This window comes from Taurulus bubalis (assembly GCF_910589615.1).
Source record: "Taurulus bubalis genome assembly, chromosome: 2".
NCBI classification, from domain to species: Eukaryota; Metazoa; Chordata; class Actinopteri; order Perciformes; family Cottidae; genus Taurulus; species Taurulus bubalis.
The window spans coordinates 45,779,441-45,799,377 of record NC_136590.1 but is presented as its reverse complement, the minus strand read 5'-3'; the positions used below and the strand labels follow the sequence as shown (position 1 = coordinate 45,799,377).

The 19,937-nt window shown below is 42.0% G+C and overlaps 1 protein-coding gene and 1 pseudogene across 2 annotated transcripts in view; both read left to right on the top strand.

Moving 5' to 3' along the window:
• Window positions 1-19,937, top strand: part of LOC306754046 (NLR family CARD domain-containing protein 3-like) — a 134,308-nt pseudogene that overhangs the window by 90,015 nt on the left and 24,356 nt on the right. The window lies entirely within an intron of this gene.
• On the top strand, window positions 2,068-11,153 carry LOC306752905 (uncharacterized protein; the record flags this gene model as incomplete). Its single annotated transcript, XM_079236735.1, has 3 exons — window positions 2,068-2,123; window positions 9,661-10,108; window positions 10,361-11,153. 3 exons carry the CDS (start codon window positions 2,068-2,070, stop codon window positions 10,559-10,561), a joined length of 705 nt encoding a protein of 234 aa, XP_079092861.1. The 3' UTR covers window positions 10,562-11,153.

Genomic DNA, 19,937 nt, shown 5'->3' with positions numbered 1-19,937 from the left:
AGGGAGCGACCCCTCCATCTTCAGATGTTGCGTCTTTATAGCAGCCACCAGGCTCTGCTGTTGCTCATGAGCTGATGAAAAGACTGAAAGACAAAACACAACGCAAACAGGACCCAGACTCCTCGTGGAAGGGAGGGGTCGCTACAACTGTCTAATAAATTAGTATCTATTGTCAGCCAGAAAGCCTATATTTTATTTTTTATATTGTCTACAGGCAAGCATACAGTTAAACATTTCTATGAATAATATCAATTGAACCAGAGGTGGGCAAACTACGGCCCGCGGGCCGGATCCGAAAAAAATATTTTAAATAATTATAAGTTATAGTAAAGACCGCTGTAGCGCTTCTCCGTTCCCAAGTTCAGTTTCCCGAAGCACGATGACCACAACAGACCAGCGTTGATGTTTCTTCATGCTTATTTATTACACAGCGCTCTTTTAGGCTTTTCGTGTATGCTCTTCTGCTGCGCACACGGCTGCAGAAGAACACACACACGAAAAGCCTAAAAGAATAATAAATAAGCATGAAGAAACATCAACGCTGGTCTGTTGTGGTCATCATGCTTTGGGAAAATCAAGTCGGGAACAGAGAGGCGTTACAGCAGTTTGTACGCGCCGTGCGGACCGCTGCCTGCCGTGTTCTACTGAACTAGAGCGACACACAACACTTGCTGTGCTGCGCTGGTCAATTCCACCCCCTCCCCCACTGATCCCACAGACAAGGGCGACACTTTTTTATTTTTTTTATTACCGTAATATACCGCAAAACACTGAAAAGCTCCACTTCTTAGCGGTCAGAATCCTTTTAAATTGTCGTAAAGCGTTAACTTTAGAAGAATTACGGTAATATGAATCACTTTCTGTCGCCGGAGACAGGGTTTGTACTACAACAGTTTTAGAGTTGTAAAATGAACTGACAGCTGCATGCAGAGTATTTTTCCTCAGTAAAACTAACATAACTAACCACATTCGACCCACGGAACTGCGCCACCCTGCGCGCTCATGTCACGTGACATATAGGGTTCTGTCTGTCAGCCTCCTGCCATCCTCCTGCATTGATCCCTTCTGTCACAATGAGTGGACCCAAGAAAAGACAAGTCGACAGTGAGTGCAGAGTCTTTAATGAGTGGACTGCTAAGTATTTTTTCACCGAAGTACGATCAGAGGCAGTATGTCTTATTTGCCAAGAAACCATTGCAGTATTCAAAGAATACAATATTAGCCGCCACTTTTCCGCCAAGCATGCTAACTATGCTAGCCAACAGTCAACGACAGAACGGGCGGCTACTGCTAAGAGGTTGGCAGCCAATTTAAAGAGTCAGCAAAATATTTTTCTCCGCCAAACTGCTATACAAGAATCAAGCACCATGGCAAGTTTTTTGCTAGCATTCAAATTAGCAAAAATCAGCAAGCCTTTCTCTGAAGGAGAGTTTTTGAAAGAATGTATGGTAGAAACAGCAGGTCTCTTATGTCCAGAGAGCAAAAACAAATTTGAAAAATTGAGTTTATCACGCAGAACAGTGACTCGGTGTGGAGAACAAATTGATGAAGATTCAACCAGCGAGTTGAACAAAAAAGCTGAGTCATTTACGTTATATTCTCACACCGCCCCCTGCCGGCCTCGCCGTCGTCCCGTCCAGTGTAGAGCGACGGGTCTCACACCCCCTGTGGCGGACCACAGGCTCCCACCTTCCCTTTGGCTCCAATTATCAGTTTTACCAGACACTCATACTCTCATGTGGTCTGCAACATTGTCCTCCCGTGACAGGTTCACACAAACACTCTCCATCCATCTGATACTGGCCCGGCCCGTCTGTCAAATTTTTTAATTCAATGTGGCCCCTGAGCCAAAAAGTTTGCCCACCCCTGAATTAAACTCACTTTTTTGTATGAGCTTCCCTTAACACTGTCCTGATATTCTGTGTGGAAAAGAGCAAGTGCTGTTTTTTTATGCTTGGCGTGCTGACTGGTCCCCAAGAAATCCTCCATCAGAGGATTAAATGACTACAGAACCGTCGCCCCCCCTCTCTGTGGTCATGAAGTCCTTTGACAGACTGGTGTTGACCCATGAAGGACATCACAGGGCTCCTGCTGGGCCCCCTGCAGTTATACCGCGCAAACAGGTCGGATACTTTTGTCGACTGATGGAGCGCTCGTACAAACTTATTATTTTTTAAATCTTAGTCAATATGGGACTGCAACACCTCGACTCCCCAGGGACATATGCAAGGGTTCTGTTTGTGGACTTCAGCTCGGCAAATAACACGATCATCCCGGAGGTACTTCAACCCAAAGTCTCCCAGCTCACCGTGCAGCCCCCACCTGTCGGTGGATCACAAACTTCCTGACAAACAGGAGGCAGGGAAAAATCACATCCAGCACCCGGACTATAAGCACTGGCGCCCCCCAGGGATGTGTGCTCTCCCCTCTGCTCTTCTCCCTTTACACCAGTGGTTCTCAAATTTTTTCTGTCACGCCCCACTTTGCAGGAAGAAAAATGTTCGAGCCCCACCGCCCCAACAAAATTTTTGTGACTCCACCATCTGTACTTTTTCAAATAATAGAATAAAGAAAATTGCAATCCCTTTCGAGTAAACCAGATCGCTCCATCAGACAAAAACTAATAACGTGTGCAATCACTTTGTTAGAACATTGCAAATAAAATTCTATCTGTGCAAAAATAACTCATATTGTGGCTGCAAATAATCTGTTTTGCACTGAATATATTTTCAAGATAATAACAATAACGTTCAACCTGTGCAAAACAAAATGAGTGCATGAGTGTGAGCATCACGTTGTTTCAGTATTAGTGGCTGCTGTGAGCTGCTTTCCTCTACACATATGTTTAAAACATGGTTGTAGATTTGATACGGCCACTCTCAAATAATGCTCAATGTTGAGTTTAGATCTGTTTTCTGTTTTGAGAGAAAAGCCGATCTCACGGAGGGTTTTAGCAAAACGCCAAGCGTAACGCAACGTAAACATTTCCACGAAAGTAGAGGCATTTTGCCATGGGGAGAGTGTTCGTCCTGAAACCACAAGGTAGCCGGTTTGATCTCTGTCCTCCCTAGTTTGCATGTTGAAGTGTCCTTGAGCAAGACACTGAAGCCCCAGTGCTTCACACAATTACTAAGGATGGGTAAAATGCAGAGAATAATTTCCCCACTGTGGGATTAATAAAGGATTACATAAAATATGATGTTGATGTTGTGTTCTTAGAACACTACGATACATTTCCACCACAGTGTGCAGCCTGCAGCCTTGAGATGAGGCCTTTCTGAGACTCACATATGAAGAGATGCTTTTGGATTCATTGTGGATCCACTTTTGATGAAAATCAAATCAAACCGTTCCCTGTTTATGATGCTGAAGGTGTGCAAGCTGTTTCAACCTCCACGACGAAGATATATTTATTAGTTTGTTCAGAAAAATCATGGAATAAGTTAATTTTGTCCCTTGCCACTCTGTAATGTGGGCTCTTATTCCTCCATGACGTCATGGACTTCTTTAAACAACTGCAGCATGTGCTCACGTTGTGATTACAGAGCATTTGCATCAATCTATATTAGATTTATATAGTTATTATTATTAATAAACCGTAAAAAAAAGAAAGAAAGACTGCTTGTATATGACGTCAAAGCAGGGCGGTATCCAGTCGGACACACATCTACTGCGCATGCGTTGTGGGAGATCCATTCTGTGGACCGTCTCGTCTCTCAGAGCCTCCTGAGTTTGTCTCCATGTCTAAAGCAGAAATGTTGAGACTGTTGGTGAAGCAGGAAGTCCACGCGGCTTCTGAAGAGACTTTGGAGCTGTTTGACAGATTAACAGCAGTTTACGAGGAGGAAGCTTCACGTTTCAGAGAAAATGAGCGACGAACCAAACTACTGGAGGCTGTTTCCATCCCTCGAGTTCAGCCACACAGATCAGGTTTGTGCTTTTTACTTCTTGTTCCCGGTCTTCGGGCTCGTTTTACGGGTGCAGTGTGGCAGCTGGACACCTCGAGTTTGTCGTGGTCTATTTTCCGTTTCTCGCACTCTTCACCACCGTGTCCGGGGATCCAGCACGTAGCCATGGCCCCATTGTTTACACGGATCCGCTGTTAGCAGCGCTGACTCGCCATCAGAGGGCGGACAGGACAACGGAGAGCGGGAAGAGGAAGGGAGGAGGTCTGCAGTGTTTGTTGATGCTAGATGCTGTAACGCTGGACACGTCTGTTAAGGAACAGACCTGTACAACGGACATGGAGCTGCTAGCTGTTAGCATGAGGACAAGCTACGTGCCATGGGAAGTCTCGCATGTTCTCGCGATAGCTGCGGATATGTATTGTTCTAGACCAGGGGTGGGCAATTATTTTTCCCAGAGGGCCAAATGAGCAACTGAAAATATTTTGGGAGGGCCGGGCCAAAATGCCAAACTCAATTATGCGTAGTATACGTTTTATTTCTATATAAAAAGCAGTAAATGGCATTGTTTTGACTAATTGTAAGAGTGTATGTTATTATTTGGCAATTAAAAGGCGTGGTTAGCTTTCAAAAATATCATTTATTCAAATAGAATTTCCTAAATGATAAACAAAATGTGAACCATTTGACTCATTTTCAGTCACATTAATAACAAAGGGCATTTTGAGTACATATACTATTGAAGCAAGGATTCTCTTAGCTTTCTAAAGACATTACATCATCTTTGTAGCCAAAATGAACAAGACCTGTCACTGAACTGTGTAAAGAAAAGTGTCCCAGTTTTGTAGCCTTTTTGACTTTACATGCCTATATTAAACATATTAAAACGTTTTCAGAACTGTGCAAAACAAAAAAAAGACAAATGTCAAGTGTTCCATTTCACTTGTTATATTTCCACATTTTAGTGTTCTTCAGTTCTTTTTTTTCATTCAGTGTGAGAAATCCAGTCTCTGTTCAGCTTTAACAAGTCAAAGTCAGGTTGAATGTCTGAGGTGGAGATGCGAAGCACAGCTGACAGATGTTCATCAATGAGAGAGGATCTGTACCTGGATTTGGTAAACTTCATGACTGAGAATGTCTGTTCACATATGTAGGTGGATCCAAAGAGAACCAACATCTTTTGAGCATGTCTCCTCATGTTTGGAAAGTTCTCCTCCTTGAGAGCAGAGTAGAACTCTAGCAGTGATGCTGACTTAAAGTGCTCTTTCAGTCGTGAATGGGACTGCAGGTCAATGAGTTCAAGCTGAACATCAGTGGGTGCACTATCAACACTGCAGGTAAAGGGAGAGGAAACCAGCTGCATTTCATCCTCAACCTTTTTGAAACATTTTTCCCTGTCAAATTCGGACATCCATCCGTAGTGACACCTGCCAGTCTGTTCCATTCGAGTCCCAGTTTGTCCATGCTTGCGTTTACCTCGGTGAACAGATCACTCCCCCTTGTGGTTCCTTTTATTGGCCGCATTGCTGCCAGCTCCTCCGTAAGCTTGAAGTCGCGCGTTATCCCCCGGAGAAATATGAGCAGCTGGGCTGTGTCACTGACGTCACAGCTCTCATCCAAAGCCAAAGAAAAAAAGTCGAAGCTTCCCACTTTACTTTGCAGCTGAAACTCAAGATTCTCCGCGATGTCCTCCACCCTTCTCGTCACCGTGCGGCGGGACGTTTTGGAACGCTTCTTTTTTCTCTGGGCATAGCAGTGCTGCAGACTCGACCATGCACTCTTTCACAAACTCACCCTCCGAGAATGGCTTATTATTCTGGGTGAAAAAAAATTAGTAGTCCATATTTGTTTGAAAGTTTGTCTTTCGGCATCCACTTTACTTTTTTTGGCATGAGCCGACATTTTCGCATTTTTCATGGGTCCAGGAAGGTAGACAGGTTCTCAATCACACGCATTTCACGTGCACAGTGAGAATAAATGGGCTTCAAAATAAAAGCAATGCGGTTTTAGTCTACCCATAAGATATTTAGAAAATATGTTTTATTTTGTAATTACAATGTACTCTTTCGCGGGCCGGTCAGAATCCTCCCGCGGGCCGTACAATGCCCAGGTCTGCTCTAGACAGTTCATTCAGAAAGAGTATGTTTTTGCTCTGTAGTTTTTCTTGCATTCAGTCTATGGTTCAATATTCAAGATATTTTTGTTGTCGTATGCACAGATAACAGGCAGTTATTCTGTACAATGAAAAGCTTATTTTGATATCACAAGAGACAGAATTTCAGGGTCATGGTGAAATTTGACAACACAAATATGAACTTTTCTCAAATAAAGAGAAAAATAATTGTCCTGCTTGTAAAGGAAAGACGGATAAACTAAATCCTGACTTAAAAGGACCGCACACAATGGATGGAGAATGGACCTGACACTGTCAACTTTTGAGTTGTTTACTTGTTTTATTATGAGCAGAAGGGAATAAGATGTTGATCAACATTTACATCTATTTATTGTTTGTGTAGTTTTTAAATACTAGAGATATGTTATGCTTATTTGGACACTAACACTGAGATAAAGATGAACTAGTTCAGTGTCAAATATAGCATTCAATGAAGAAGAAGAAAAAAAAAGAACATTTTCTGTAGTTTCACCGCTGCAGACTGACGTCACTAACGTCGCCTGTCGTCGCGTCATAACTACGTAGTTATTGAAGGTGGAGTCTGATTCTCTAAACACCACGGTTGTCTTTTCCTAACTCCTTCCCTTCTTTCCTTGACCCTGTGACGTTTTTACAGAGGACAAGTGGTTAGTAATAGACGTTAGGAGGAAATGTTTTGACTATTCAACTGCAACCTTTGTCTCCATGTCTGATATAGAAATGCTGAGACTGTTGGTGAAGCAGCGACTCCACGCGGCTTCTGAAGAGACTTTGGGGCTGATTGACAGATTCACAGCAGATTATGAGGAGGAAGTTTCTCATTTAAAAGAAAATGAGCGACGACACAAACTCCTGGAGGCTGTTTTCAACCCTCGAGTTCAGCTACACAGATCAGGTTTGTGCTTTTTCCTTATTATTCCCAATCTTCATGCTTGTTTTACGGGTTTAAGTTTTGGGACGACCCTCAATATGGCAGCGCAGAGCCACTTACGGTTCAAGCGACGAAATGTGTTGTATAAATAAACTTCGTTATTATCAACCAGACAAGATATGTTTTTAGATTAAACCTGAGACGAATAGCCAACAATCGAGCGTTAACTATTACAACTACATAGAGAAATAGGAATAGGAAGGAGGCCGAAGGCAGGAGGCAGGACTGGCTCCAGACAGCCACGATCCATGGAATCCTGTGAGGCGAGAAAGCACAGAGGCTCCCGGGAAGAAGTAGAGTTGTGCATTGAAGAGACATTAATTCATCCAGAAGGAGGGAGAGAAGAGGAGAGAGGAGCTCAGTGTATCCTCAGATGTCCCCCAGCAGTCTCGGGGCTGGACCAGGGTAAACCTGAGCCAGCCCCAACGAAAGACCTGAGCCAGCCCCAACGAAAGACCTGAGCCAGCCCCAACGAAAGACCTGAGCCAGCCCCAACTATAGACCTGAGCCAGCCCCAGCTATAGACCTGAGCCAGCCCCAACTATAGACCTGAGTCAGCCATAACTAAAGCGCGTTCAAAGAGGAAAGTCTTAAAGGTGACTGTCTGCCCCCCGGACTGAAAGTAGAAGCTGGTTCCACAGAAGAGGAGCTTCATAACTGAAGGCTCTGGCTCCCATCCTACTTTTTAAGACTCTCGGAACCACCAATAGCCCTGCATTCAGTGAGCGCAGCTCTCTAGTGGGGTAATGTGGTAGTATGAGCTCTCTTGTGGGGTAATATCGTACCATTAGCTCCTTAAGATATGATGGTGCATCACCAATTAAGGCTTAGTAGGTGAGGAGAAGGATTTTAAGTTTGATTCTTGATTTTAAAGGGAGCCAGTGGCAGAGCAGCTAATACATTAGTAATGTGATCTCTCTTTTTAGTTTTGTTAGTACACGAGCTGCAGGATTCTGGATCAACTGGAGAGATATAAATAATTGCAGTTTAGTCTAGATTTAACCAATGCGTGAACCAATTCTTCTGCATCGCTTTGAGACAAGAAGTGTCTGATTTTTTTTTTTTAAATGTTACGTTGGTGAAAAAAGGCAGTCCTTGAGATTTGTTTTACATGGAAGTTAAAGGACAAGGGGCCCGAACAGCTGATCCACAGAATGTGCAGGTAGAAAATCCACGGCCCGCCGCTTTACAGTTACAACCGGCCCTTTTGAGGGCGACCATGATGCTGATGTGGCCCGGGGTGAAAATTAGTTTGACACCCCTGCTGTAATAGGTCAATGGTGTCGACTGCAGCACTAAGGTCTAACAAGACAGTACAAAGATGAGTCATGTATCTGATGCAACTAGTAGGTTATTAGTAATTATCACCAGTGCTGTCTCTGTACTATGGTGCTATCTAAAGCGGCAGCTGCCTTTTTAAAGAATAAACAGAAAGTCATAGATACAGTGACATCCTGTTAGATCCGATCTGTAGGCAACTTGTGGTTTGCAGCCCTCATTCGGATTTATTCACGTGTTTGTAAATATATATATTTATGTAGAAATGTCTGTATCTGCTTTGTATGCTATCCTTTATTCTTTTTATGTCTGTGAAACACATTGCTGCTCGCTTTTGAAATTGTATTTATAAACAAGCTTTATTATTAGGTCGTTGCTGAAAGTCGGACACAAATCTATTTCAACGCATTTTTTGTTGCCCAAAATCACAAATTACAAATTTGCCTCAGACGACTTTAAAATCTGTACACATACGACATCCTCTTTCTGACCTCACATCAGAACAGGAAACCCCTTTAAATACTTACTGATCTTTAATGTGTTAATATCATCACTATCAAACTAAACATTAGTATCGTTGTATGAAGTGTGTGGGACATCCGCCTACCTTGTTTAAAAGCAATCTTTTACATTAAACATTCCATATTTATTCCAGCGCCCTTTGCACTCGGCACGACTGTCCTGATGTTTACAAATGTCATTGTAATATTGTTTTGTATTATGCTTTTCTGTGTTTGTACATTGAGAGAAACAAATATACATTTAGTTAAATTCCTTGAATGTCTCCACTAATGAAAGCCGATATCAGTCCCTGTTGTCCCTATTGTGCTCCCTGCAGATGTCCAGCAGCTGTTGGAGATAAAAGCAGAAGTCCCCCCTGAGAGCCTGGACCAGGACCAGGAGGAGCCAGAGCCCCTCCACATAAAAGAGGAAGAGGAGGATCTCTGGACCCGTCTAGAGGGAGAGCAGCTTATTGTGCTGGAGGAGGCTGATATCACCAAGTTTCTAGCCACTGCTGTTACTGTGAAAAGTGAAGATGACGAACCTCAGACCTCACGGCTTCATCAAATCCTGACGGAGGACAACAGAGAGGCGGAGCCTCCAGCCGGCAGCGCAGAGAGACTGATGAAAACAGAAAGTGATGGAGAGGACTGTGGGGGATCAGGACCAGCCAGAAACCTAAATTCACATCCAAATGCTGATGATGAAAAGGCTTCAGAATCTTCTGAAACTGAAGTCCGTTATGGTGAAGTCTTTGTAACTCATGTGGGATGTAACACTGGCAACAAATCCTTCAGCTACTTCAAGTGTAGTAAACGGTTTTACTACAAGAGGTTTCTGCAGAGACACATGATGTGTCATTTTGGAAAAATGTCCTCCAGCTGTTTGGTTAGAAAGAAATATTTTAGAGTGAAGCAAAAGAAAGAATCATGGTCAAGAGTTTTCACCAGAGAGAAACCATTCATTTGTGATGTTTGTGGGAAAAGCTTTGCAATACAGGGAACGCTGAAGAGACACACCAGAGTACACACAGGAGAGAAACCATTCAGTTTTAATGTTTGTGGGAAAAGATTTGAAGATCCGCAATTTCTGAAGAAACACGCTAGAGTCTACACAAGAGAGAAACCATTCAGTTGTGATGTTTGTGGGAAAAGTTTTACAAGAAAGGACAATATGAAGAAACACATGAGAACCCACACAGAAGAGAAACCATTAGGTTGTGATGTTTGTGGGAAAAGATTTAAAGATCCGCGAAATCTGAAGAAACACGCTAGAGTCCACACAGGAGAGAAACCATTCGGTTGTGATGTTTGTGGGAAAAGTTTTACAAGAAAGGGAAGTGTGAAGAAACACATGAGAGTCCACACAGAAAAGAAACCATTAGTTTGTGATGTTTGTGGGAAACGATTCACAAGACTTGACCATCTGAAGACACACATTAGAATCCACACAGGAGATAAACCATTTGGTTGTGATGTTTGTGGGAATAGATTTACAGAACAAGGAAATCTGAAGCAACACATGAGAGTCCACACAGGCGAGAAGCCATTTGTTTGTGATGTTTGTGGGAAAAAATTCACATTACAGGCACATCTGAAGAGTCACACAAAAGTCCACACAGGAGAGAAACCATTCAGTTGTGATGTATGTGGGAAAAGATTTACACAACAGGGAAGTCTAAAGAAACACATTAGAGTCCACACAGGCGAGAAACCATTTGGTTGTGATATTTGTGGGAAAAGATTTACAGAACAGGGAAATCTGAAGCAGCACATGAGAGTCCATGTAACATAATTGAATAGGTGCATGTTAAATCCAGCTAAAATGGGAAACCTATGCCACCTGCTGTTCCAAATGTGTACCTGCGCTTAATATAAGACGCAACGGACTCTGGAAAATCCTCAGAGTAACGAAGGATCCCTTTAGATTCTATATACACTTTACCTTCTAAAGTTTAGAAGGTAACGTGTCTATGAATGTCTGTGGAAAGGATAGTGTTAACTAATTGTAAAAGTATGTACAATTTGAGCTGGCTTTATTTGTGTGGAAAGTTATTGTCTGAGAGTATACTTGCCTTGTTTTCATTAAGTTAACTATTTGTTTTTTTCTGTGTTTTATTGCTAGTAAGAATTTCAGCAGAGTAGCTAGCTAACACTAACATGATGCCGTCTTTCTAGACAGAACACGCGCTATCCACAGGAGCTGACTGTTGTATGTGTCCTTTTGTCATAAATGCAGAAGCACAATAAACCTGCTGTTGCCATTAATTTGACCAGGAGACATCTCACAGAGTTGTGAAAGATAATGATGGAAGTGTTTGTCTTTCTCTTGGGTTTATTAAAAAAAATATGTACATTATTGAAATGTAATTTGCTTGTAAATGAGATTGAAGGCAAAGTGTTTTGAACAGCTGATGAATAAAACATGACAACATAACATGTGTCTTTGATGTAGGAAACTAAAAACAAACTAAACTCTCCGTACATCTACATCTGTACTTCAAATTTCCACGTAATGTTTTAAAATCTGCTTAAGAAGAAACTTATGCAAGTTTACTTTGTGTTCCTGAAACTTTGGTGACACTTTATTTTACAAATCCCATTGTATTGTATAATTCTCTAGAAATATGCTTCTATGCAACTGTAAACTCTTCGGAAGGTTCTTGGAAAAGACCTGATGGATAGTAGAGACAGTTTTTAACTGCCTTATCCAATTAGTGCCTAGTGTCACCTAGAAAGCCTTTATTTCATGTTTTACTATAGTCTACAGGCAAGCAAACAGTTTAACATATATATGAATAATATCAATTCAATCCAAAATATTTTTTGTTTGATTATCCCTTAACACTGTCCTGATATTCTGTGTGGAAAAGAGCAAGTTGTCCAATGTTCTACTTTTTTTATACTTGGTGCTGACTGTTACATTTCTGGAGGTCAAAGAACAAAATGTTTTTGTTACGGTTAAGGAGGAACTCGGGGTGAATATTGTGTTTTAACCGGTTGGTTTTGATTTAGTTTTGTTATGTTATTCCTGCTAACCTTATGTCCATCTTTCGCATTATCTGGAAGTGAACGAAGGGGTATATTATGTCATCTAAAACTTTACCACTGGATGTTGCCAAATACTTCATACTGTCCCTTTAAATCAGGGGTGTCCAAACCACGGCCACGGGCCAACTCCGGCATGCGGCCCATTTTTCATTGGCACGCGGCAAGTTCTAAAAATCTTATTTTTGCCGACTGAACAAAACACAAAAAAATGCCAAGAACAGCTACGAGGTCGCTCAGCTCACAGCGCGACACGGGAAACCTTTCAGACGGCGACTTCAAAACACAGAGCCTCACAGTTCCAGCTTTCCTGTCTGATGTTGATCGATCACTCTGAGGTCGCGGCTCAGTCGCAGCGGTTTTATTCCCTGAGGTCAGATATTGACCAGTTTTTGAAAGAGAAGGACCGACCTCTTCATGAGCTGAGTGACCCTCTACGGTTGCAGACTTCGCATTTCTAGTCGATCTTATCATCTCAACAAACTGAACAAGCGCCTGCAAGGCAAAGAGCAGGTAGTAGCACAACACCACGCAGACATGAAAGCGTTTTGTGTGAAGCTCCGTCTCTTTGAGACACAACTACGTAACGTCAACCCTGCGCTCTTCCCCACGCTGTCTGAAATCAGAGCAGCTTTTCCAGACGTCAACCTTTCTGCTAAAATGAGGAAATCTGTCATCACCTCTCATGACAGAACTCAGTCAGCGCTTCCAAGATTTTGTGATGATTCTCTGAAGAACCAGCATCAGCTTTTCTCCCTTGTAAAATAAATCTATTTATTTAATTGAAAGTCCTTCGAATGAATATACGAGTTTACTGTTACTTATCAGTTTATTTCTGGGAAATTATGCAAAATTATTGGACCAGACCAACCAAGAAAAGAAAGAAACACATTTTATCTGAGATAAAATCACAGTTTAGTTTATACAGATTTTAAAAAGGTCACAATCTAAAATGTCACTCTAAAGTTCTCCCCTAATAAAGCACTTAAGATAAATTTCCACCACAATTTACGACACGATCCAACACTTCAGTTGACTGGATCACTTTGAATATGTCTGAATATGTGTCAATTCCACATTACACAAAAAGTAAATGTTAAATACCAAATCAGGAGTGTCAAACGCAAATACATAGTGGGCCGAAATAAAAGTTGAGGGCCGGACTGGTTCAATGTTTATTGCAAAACTTATTGAAATCAACATATTGCACATATTGAACCTGGAACTAACAAAGTTTAATTTATTGCCTATAAAAACACCACTAAACATTAAATAAATGAAAATCAGTTACATTCATTATGGCTCTATCTGCAGCTTTTCCAGAGTCATTTCTAATGAAGACGTTTTTTTTCACAGGCCAACTACAGCGAAAAAAGAAAAACCAAACATGCCCTGTGGTGCAAGAACAAAAGTGCAAAAAGGAAACATACATTAAAGCTCAGTTTGCTGCTCTGTAATGCACACTAGTCTAAGCCTCATCTTGGATGCAAGTTCATCACTGTTTGAGTGAAAAAATAGTTCACATGAGTTTTATACATCAACAATTATTCTTTGAAATGGTTGCCCTCTCCCCTTTCCCCTCCCCCCACACTGCCATCCGTGTGCAGACAGGAGGCAGTCCACGTCACCCAGCTGGCGCCTGCCGCTTGATCGCGGCCCTGAGAAAGGAAAAGTGATAGCCCAGAGAAAGAAAACAAGAAAACAGAAGAATCCCAACAATAGAAAGATACCCCTGCTATCATTCCAAGATGGCCTGGTTCAGTCTGGGCGAACTGACCTCACTAAACGATCCATACGTTTAAGAATAATACCTTCTAAATAAAATCTCCACCACACTGAGCAATTCAAACCTGCTTTTTTGGGCTTCAAAGTCGGCAAATTGCCGTGTGAAGTCGGCACCAAGTATACTGAGTTTTTCAGCAAACTGTGCACTTGGGAACACGGCGGTAGAGACCTGCTCTTTCATAGTTTGGCAGCACAGAAAATGGCTCAAGTTCTCTTGCAGCATCTGCGTCTCCCACAGGCACAGCTTAGTTTTAAAAACCCTCACTGCAGCGTACATGTCTGTGATCACATGGCCTCTCCACTGAAGCTGCAGGTTGAGCGCATTGAGATGGCTCGTGATGCCACACAGAAACGCCACTTCACACGCGAGCTCTGTTGTGTCTTTCCCTTTGCTTTCCATGAACTGACAGATCTCCTCATGCAACTCGAAACATCTTTTCAGCACTTTTCCTTGGCTTAGCCATCGCACCTCTGTGTGATAGGGCAAGTCATCATATTCTGAACCCAACTCCTTCTTTTGACCGCACATCGCGGGCACTCCATCTGTGGTCAGTCCCACAAGTTTATCCCAAGGCAGCCCCATTTAATTTACATATCTGGATACCTCTTCAAAGAGATCTTTTCTCTTAATCGTGCCATGCATTGATCTTATTCCCAAAGGCTCCTCTGTTAGGCACAGACTTGAGTCCACTCCACGGATGAACATTGACAGCTGGGCAGGATCAGAAGTGTCGCTGCTCTCATCCACAGCAAGGGAGTATGCAATGAAATCTTTTCCCTTTCCCACCAGCTGTTGTTGTAGATTGGTGGTTCACATACACGATCAGCAACGGTGTTTCTGCTCAGGCTCACATTTGAAAAGGCTTGCCTTTTATCTGGGCACACGACGTCGCAAAACTTTCATCATGCAGTTTTTGACAAATTCTCCCTCAGTAAAGTGCCGGGCTGATTTAGCGTCCACAATAAAACTAGCCTTTACAGCAGCCTCACTTTGTGATTTGGCTTTTGGGAACAAAGCCTGCTGTGACTCCAGACTTCTTTTCAACTCTTCTACCTTCTGGAGCCTCTGTTTCATGTCCAGGTGCTTGCACCTGTCGTTGTGTTTCGCTTCATAGTGTCTTCTTACGTTATATTCTTTCATTACAGCCACACCATCTCCGCACACAAGACAAACAGGTTTGACCTTTATATCAGCGAACAGATACTCTGTCTCCCACCTGCCTTGTACTACTCTGTTTTCAAAGTCCACCTTTCATTTAGCCATTTTTGGGGGAGTGGGTCAGTTGAAAGTTGGCCACAGGTGACTAGCTCCATAAAGCTGCTGAAGAGTGAGTAGTGCAAGGGCTCCGCAGGGCCCTGACGTTGCAACGCACTGGCAGTGCATTGTGGGATTTGTAGTATTAGTGGTGCGTGCAATATACCGGTGGGCCAACTCTAATAGTAATTAGATATTATCCTAAGGGCCAAAGATGGGTGTAGTTATTATAAAGTGTTACCCAAGTTCCAACATAACAAAACTAAATCAAAACCAGCTGGTAAAATCACCCCGAGTTCCTCCTTAACCGTAACAAAATAGCTGAAGTACATTTTGTTCTTTGACCTCCAGAAATGTAGCAGTCGGCACACCAAGTATGAAAAGCAGAACATTGGCCAACTTGCTCTTTTCCACACAGAATATCAGAACAGGGTTATGGGAAACTCATACAAAAAATATTTTGGAACTGAATTGAATTGATATTATTCATATATATGCTAAATATATGCTTTCCTGCTAACTATACTTCATTTATTTTCCATTTTACATAGCTTATTTAAATGGAATTATAGTTTTTAGTTTTACAAATTCATCAGCTGTTCACAAACACTTTACCCTCTATCTCATTTACAAACAAATTCAATTTAAAACATTTTACATATGTTTTGAATGAACACACGAGAACTAGAACAACAAAAACATACATAGTTAATCTCTCACAACTGAAAGATACAAATTCTATCCTGTGTGTACTCTTACGTGTTTCTTCAGCGCTCCCTGTTGTGTAAATCTGTTCCCACAAACATCACAACGGAATGGTTTCTCTCCTGTGTGGACTCTCATGTGGTTCTTCAGATTTTCCCGTCTTGTCATTCTTTTCCCACAAACATCACAACTGAATGGTTTCTCTCCTGTGTGGATTCTCATGTGTCTCTTCAGATGTGCCTGTCTTGTGAATCTTTTCCAACAAACATCACAACCAAATGGTTTCTCTCCTGTGTGGACTCTCATGTGTTTCTTCAGAGTTCCCTGTATTGCGAATCTTTTCCCACAAACATCACAACCAAATAGTTTCTCTCTTGTGTGGACTCTCATGTGGGCCTTCAGATGTTCCCGTCTGGAGAATCTTTCCCCAAAGTCATCACAACTGAATGGTTTCTCTCCTGTGTGGCCTCCCATGTGGTTCTTCAGATGTTCACATCTTGAGAATTTTTTCCCACAAACATCACAACTGAATGGTTTCTCTCCTGTGTGGATTCTTATGTGTCTCTTCAGATGTGCCTGTCTTGTGAATCTTTTTTCACAAACATTACAACTGAATCGTTTCTGTCTTGTGATAACTCTTGGCCGTGATTCTTTCTTTTGCTTCACTCTAAAACATTTATTCTGAACCAAACAGCTGGAGGATATTTTTCCAAAATGACACATCATGTGTCTCTGCAGAAACCCCTTGTAGTAAAACCGTTTCCTACACTTGAAGAAGCTGAAGGATTTGTTGCCAGTGTTAAATCCCACATGACTTACAAGGGCTTCCTTATATTTTTGGGCATGTGCAGCAGACTCAGGTGCCTTGGTCTTCTTCCAAACATTGTCTCTGTCTTCACTTTCAGGTTCAGAATCTGACAAAGGTTCTTGCCAATCAACATTAATGACTTCAGTCTCAGAAGATTCTGAAGCCTTTTCATCATCAGCATTTGGATGCGAATGACGATGTGGATTTAGGTTCCTGGCTGGTCCTGATCCCCCACAGTCTTCTCCGTCAGTTCCTGGCTCCATCAGTTCCATCAGGAGAGGCCCCGGGTACTCCCGGTCCAGGTCCAGGCACTCAGGGGGGACTTCTGCTTTAATCTCCAACAGCTGCTGGACATCTGCAGGGAGCACATTATGGACAACGGTGACTTCAGACTGATATCAGCTTTCATGAGTGGAGACGTTAAAGGAATTTATCTACATTTATATTTGTTGCTCTTAATGTACAAACACAGAAATACACAACAATGACATTTTTAAACAGCAGGACAGTATTGCGGAGTGCAAACCGCACTGGAATAAATATGGAATGCTTCATGTAAAAGACTACTTTTGAAAGAGGTAGGCGGATTTCACACAAACTTTATATAATGATACTAATATTTAGATTCATACTGATGACATGAACACATTAAAGATCTTTAAGTATTGCAACTATGTAATATATTGTACGCTTTTAAAGATACCTTCACATGTTATTTTAGCATTAAATTCACTTCTGAGAATTTTTTTAGGGGAGAAATCAAATCATAATTTTGAACAGTACTAGTTGCTTCAACGTTTGTTGAGTTGAGAAGCTCAACAAACAGCAAGCTGGCGTCTGAGAAAGTCTCAAGCTAGAGCAGGACTGGCTCATCTTGAACGAGCCTATTGAAAAACAAGAGACCCATAATGCATCCCCTGTTTCCATCACTTGCGTCTTTGTCCCGCCCACCAGGGATGCATGTAGAGACGGAAGGAAACCATGCGAGGAGAGGAAACAAGGACATTTGTTTTAAGAGAAATGAGAAGTCCTTTCCTCGAAAGAGTCACGTGAAGCGACGTCTGTTTCTGATGACGGTGGATCAGCTGATCACATCTGGATCAGCTTTCAGTCAGTTTTAACAGCTGGAGAGACGTTTGAGGGAGTTTGTGTCTGAACACATGATCACTGTACTAATACTAGTAAAAACACAGTAATCATCACTGTAATTATACTAATAGAAACACAGTTATCATCATTTATGTATTATTTGCGTCTGTATGTTTTGATATTCTGATTGTGACGTAATTATTAAATAACCCAGAATAGGATTATGGTTTCTCTTGAACACTAGAATTAATTTATCGGCTCAATGTTTCCGGGGAAATTGAGGCGACATAACTCATCAAAGCCGACACGCAGGAACGATCATCCTCACGTGACTGAATGGAAATGACGATAAATGATGTCAAAAGTGTTTCGTCTCTCCTGCTCTTGCTTGTTATTGAGAGAATTAACAGATCATGAAAAAACTGATCTTTTTAGAATTGAAGAAAGTTGTTTGAGGACCTTTTGTCCTTTTGTTTATTTTAACCAGATGGTGAATCAGAAAACAAATCAAATCTATAACTTGAGTTTAATCTGTGATCGTCTTCACTCTGGTATGAAACTCCAGCGATCAGTAGGAGATGCAGAACATCATCTGATCATAAGAATAGTTTGCTGGCAGGTTTAACAGATTATTGAAAGTTAATTTCCAAGTTCCAACGGTTATTTACATGATCTGCATTTGTCTTCATGATAGTTTGTTCTCGTGAACGGCTGAATGATATGTCCTATGCTAAAGGAGCTAGTAAAGGAAGCATTGAAGCTCCTTTCCTTTGCATTTAGATCATTTGAACAGCTCTCATCATGGTGGACACTTAGAGACTTCCAGGTCATTTCACTCAGTTAGGAACCTTCTGAAGCAAAAAGGAATATTCAACGAGAGACAACGAGTGTTACTGGCAGCGTTGAGTCTGTGGCGTCAATCAGGTGTCAGGACAGCAGTGAGCGAACGTCACTCGTTAAGCTCCCCTGGCATGTTAGTTTACATGTATTTTTCCGTCTCTTATTGACAAGGTATGAAGTTGTACATGTGCAACTGTTGAATGAAGAATCAAAGTAAGACCGTGTTAAGAGAGACACATAGCTAATTTTTGATACTGAACACTAAATCACGAAAAGTGTTTTTAGCCTTTTCTACATTTTACACTCTGGTGCACTGATCTGTTTCCACCACCAGGGGTCAGCAGTCGCTAACTCTTCATGTCTGAAGGACAGACGCTCTCCCCCTTTAGCTTTGATTCATACACTTACTTATCATACAATGCAAACAATGTAAATCTTCTGTAATCATAGTGTGAGCACATGCAGCAGTTATCTAAAGAAGTCCATGATGTCATGGAGGAATAACAGTGTATTACAGAGTGGCAAGAGACCAAATGAACTTCTTCCATGATTTTTCTGAACAAACTAATAAACATATCTTCGTCGTGGAGGTTGAAACTGCTTCCACACCTTCAGCATCATGAACAGGGAACGGTTGGATTTTCACCTGAAAATATGTGAAACTTAGGAAAAGCATCTCTTCATATGTGAGTGTCAGAAAGGCCTCATCTCGCAGGCTGCTGGCTGTCACTAGCAGCTACAGTGCGGAAGTGTAACCTGCTGCTGCAGACATGTTGGCATCGCTGCAGAGCCTGACTCATGCACTCTGGACAAGAACCAGAAGAAGTCCCGTGGTGTGGAAGTAAAATGTTTATATGATCATGAACATATACATATATGTATAAGGAACGATTTTACCCACATGAGTTGATAGCAAATCCAACGAGTAGTTGTACGTCTCATGAAACAGCAGCCCAAACAACAGCTGCATTCTTACTTAAGCACACATACTTTCCTAAATGTTCCTCAGTAAACATGACCTAGTTTGGCAGAAGCCAGTCCTATCTAAGAAACTGGATGCAGCCAGTATTACAAACTGCGTAGTTCCTCTGGTGAAGAGTTCACCAGGGGAAAAGTATTTGGAAGAAGTCACTGTGACCTGGTTCGCGTCCAAGCACTGTTCCGAAGGGAGGCCTCGAGCGCCAGGCCAGGATATCATGCGCAGAGACTAACATCTGGGAACTGAGTGGTGGACGTGGTCAACAACACATGACGAGAACTATATAATGAGGAGGATGAACGGGGGGCGTTACTGGACTGGATGTTTTGTTATAACTGTTATGTCCGGGTGGCGTTCGGGGGCTTTTTGTTAGTAAGGGGCTTTTTAGAAAGATGATGATCTTTGTTAGAAGGATCGTTTAGACTACCGGGGCCAGCCTGTTCTGTTTGTGACAATGATCCCTTGCAAATAAATCAACGTGAATTGAACGTCAATCCAGTCTCTCTCGTGTTCTGAGTCCAGTGGGAGTGCTGAGTGTCTTCTGAGAGGCTTGTGGAGTCTCAACGCGCAGTCAGTTAAGTAGAGAGATTAGAGTTTATTCAGTATCGGTATTTAGAGAATATTCAATATATCAATCTGTGCTTCAGAGTTATATGGAGAGA